General features: G+C 31.4%; 1 protein-coding gene across 1 annotated transcript; it reads right to left on the reverse strand.

Annotated features, from left to right (window-relative positions):
- Positions 1 to 230: 230 nt before the first annotated feature.
- On the reverse strand, positions 231 to 2,247 carry LOC132744374 (uncharacterized). Its single transcript, XM_060733073.1, has 4 exons — positions 2,121 to 2,247; positions 1,738 to 1,902; positions 1,227 to 1,467; positions 231 to 997 (listed from the first exon to the last, which is right to left on the reverse strand). The coding sequence occupies exons 1-4, from the start codon at positions 2,235 to 2,237 to the stop codon at positions 738 to 740; spliced, it is 783 nt and encodes a 260-aa protein (XP_060589056.1). The 5' UTR covers positions 2,238 to 2,247; the 3' UTR covers positions 231 to 737.
- Positions 2,248 to 3,475: the final 1,228 nt, after the last annotated feature.

Raw genomic sequence — 3,475 nt, forward strand, 5'->3', positions numbered from 1 at the left:
AAAGGCTAGCTAAATAATTTTGCTAAATGAATTGTCATGACAATATGCTAGAAAAAGATTTGACGAAATAGTTTGATAATCCTCTTTACCTACTTTCTGATGTAATGGCCAGAATGCAATCATAATTACCCTTTCCCGCAAATTTATTGCAATCTCGACTTTTGGGAAGCAAGGGAAATAACAACTTGTTTTTTTCGGTAGCAAGACACTTCACTCCCCAGACACTTCACCCCTCAAATTTTGAAGACACTTCACCCCTCAAGACACTTCACCCCCCAAAATACCCTAAGACACTTCACCCCTCATCCATTTTTTTTTATATAAAGTAAATAAGTCAACAACATAATGCCTTGATATGTTTATTTTTATTATTTTTTAGTATTATTTGATTAAAGGACAATTTACAAGACATTTCTAAGGGCAAAATAAAAAAAAAACATTAAAAATTTATTTAACTCATTTACATTTAACATGGAATAAAACATTTAACATGAACAACAATTTACAGCTGACAAACACACTTATATATATTATATCATTGAAACATAACATTGAGAGAACACACACATGTACATGTACATATATATTTATTTACAGTTTCAGTCAGAGAAGACCTTCACAGACATTTTCTATTTTGCAACAGTGTTAAACACTGGATATCCTGTTAGCACCAGAACTTTTAGCACATATTTAGCACATATTTCCAGTATCTGTTACTGGTTCGAAAAACCACAATTTCATAACCGTCCATAGATTTCACCCACTTTCTCCAAGAATTCCTCGGTCCTCAATTCATGATTGTCATAGTCCTCCCATAGTTCCGATATTCTTTTGTCTAGTGACTGATAGACAGCTCTTCGAATACGGCATATGATCTCCTGTGCTACCAGGTTCACTGTGTAGTCTACCATCTTAGCCTCTTGATGAAGGATTGGTATTAGCACATAGAAGGCGAGTTTCCCCCGGCCAGCTTTGTGGTTCAGTCCTCTGTGGTAACCTAAAAAGTAAGATTTAAAAGATTAATAATAATCAACATATTTTGTTAACACATATTAAATTATATCAATTTAAGTGAGTTAAATTTATGACACAATGCCTCTCAAATCCTATGCCTGTTATTTACTAACAATTTTTCACTGTCTTTTATTCAATTTTAGCATCATTTATATTCATGTTGGCCTTATGGGCTTGCTAAAAAAATAAACTATAAAAATTTTACTTAATACCTTCAGTATCGTTGTTTGTTCTAACGGTTTGCTTGTACACAGACAACTCTTCTGGGGACCAACAAGAATTCTCCATCCATTGGTCATTGACATATGTAAAAAGATCAGCCACTGGTTTACTGCTTGTGTCTGCTCTCTCTTTCAGTTTGGTGAAAGCTCTCTTGATCTGGTCACCTGGTAAGAACGGCAAGGCTAGCAGCTTGCTTATGAGAGTGTGTACTGTTCCCCGTTCATATAATATCTATAATTATTTACAGATACAATATGATAAACAAACTTTCAATAGCACTTTATCAGCTGATGAATAGTGTTTTGATTCAAATTCGCATGAAGATTCAGCTATTAAAGATGTTTGTTTTTGAGGGTACTGTTCTAATCTATATTTATTAAGAAAAGATTTAACTTTTTTTATTGACATATCAAAAATTCTATAATCAATTAATCAGTTAAACAAAGTTTATCACTGCATTAATAATTGTTCTTCGTTATAATTAAATTTTACAAAACTTACATCACGTTTAATCTCCACTGTCTGCGATAAGTAGGCAATAGCCGGATGATTGTGCTGCTTTGGTCCCCTCGTAAAAATATCACCCTGCTGGAGAACAGTAGAAAAGCACTGCACTGACTTGTTTCTTACACTACAACGCCACTGTACACTTCTTGCAGTGCGTTTCTAAAAGAAAACATTAACTTAATAAGATACAAGTCATATCACATTGGTTCACCTTATATAGTTTTGCGCTTCCTTCTTGCAGCCTTTTGCACAATTTTAGCTTTTTAGTGAGGTATAAGCGTATTAAATTAGATATAAATCATATCTCACATTACTGCTTATGTGATTTATTTCCCATTTGTAGTAGGTGTAATAAACAATGAATGAAATTGTATTACCTTGATTATGTAAGAGTAACCATCTGTTGAGACCAGTTTGGGCTTGCCACGTATTGTGCCGTTCTCAACAACCTTAAACTCAGCGGCAGATGGTTCCTCCACAACAGATGTAGACATTGTATGGTTAAATTGTCTGTAATGTAAAAAGATACATTTAAACTTGAAATAAGTGATAAATGTAGAGTTTCTGATGACTTTAAATATAATTTTTAAAATTATTTTTAAATGTTACCATTGCAATTATAGCAAATATGTAGATAAATAGAGATTGACAATTAAAATTTGTGGAAATTGTATGGTTAAATTGTCTGTAATGTAAAAAGATACATTTAAATTTTTATTTTGTATTTGTCAAATAAAAATGAAATAAGTGAATAAATGAAATAAGTGATAAATGTAGAGTTCATGATATATGGTTGTATTTGGAGGGTCAGCCCTAGTTACATCAAAAGGAGTTGTGTTGGCATCAGATGCTGCACATGATGTAGAAGTATCAGAATCTGGCATACTAACATCTAATTCAAATGTAGGATTGTAGGGTGCAGTTCTGGTTGGAGACTGAAATTATAGACATGTTAATGAGTTTGAGGCAAAAAGTCCTGGTGATTAAATGACATTAAGACTCTTCAATTACGAAAAAATCTTGCTGATTAATTTGAACTTTACAATATAATTAGAAATTTATAAAATTTGACTATATGCATACTTTTTAATATTTCTTATCAATTATGAACAAGTACCTTATCAACATTAAGACTCTTTTATTTATATATAACTTGCTTTGTATGGAGTTATTGATTATAAGAAATTTATAAAAGTTGACTTAGTAATATGTGTATTTTTAGTATCATTTATCAATTTTAACAAGAATTACCTCATCCACCAAGGTTGAGTGTAGGATATGAACATCATTTGTAGAACATGCCTGACAAACAAAAGTGAGTGGTGTGCGTCTTCTGTTAGCTCTAGATAGTAGCTCCTATGTACTCAATTGAACTAATATCACTCATGCCTTTCAAACAGTGAAAAATTAGGCACTTTGTAACAAATAAGATTTGATGGATGTACATTAAAAAATTTTGATCCTTTTACATTATACACCATTTGAAAATTAAATATTTTGTCTGTTACTGCATTTTAAAATATTGGTAACTTTCCTTGCCTTTCACTTAAAAATACATAGCAAAATTTACAATTGTTTTCATCATTTGAATCGATTTGTAACAGCTTTTAGAATCTGGTTCATAAGTTTTACTTGATATAAGTTTTAAGTTTAATAAGCACATGTGATATCTGAACTGGTTAAGATTTCCTATCTCTGTTACCTATGTCTCTGATAAAATATACAAAAATTA

Source organism: Ruditapes philippinarum, unplaced genomic scaffold, assembly GCF_026571515.1.
Source record: "Ruditapes philippinarum isolate M1 unplaced genomic scaffold, ASM2657151v2 ctg9015_1_1_1_1, whole genome shotgun sequence".
NCBI lineage: Eukaryota > Metazoa > Mollusca > Bivalvia > Venerida > Veneridae > Ruditapes > Ruditapes philippinarum.

Coding starts and splice junctions, on each gene's coding strand:
- LOC132744374 (XM_060733073.1), bottom strand. CDS start 2,237: ATGTCTACATCTGTTGTGGAGGAACCATCTGCCGCTGAGTTTAAGGTT. Junction 1,903..2,120: donor GTTACTCTTACATAATCAAG/GTAATACAATTT, acceptor GTTTTCTTTTAG/AAACGCACTGCAAGAAGTGT. Junction 1,468..1,737: donor CAGTGGAGATTAAACGTGAT/GTAAGTTTTGTA, acceptor AAATAATTATAG/ATATTATATGAACGGGGAAC.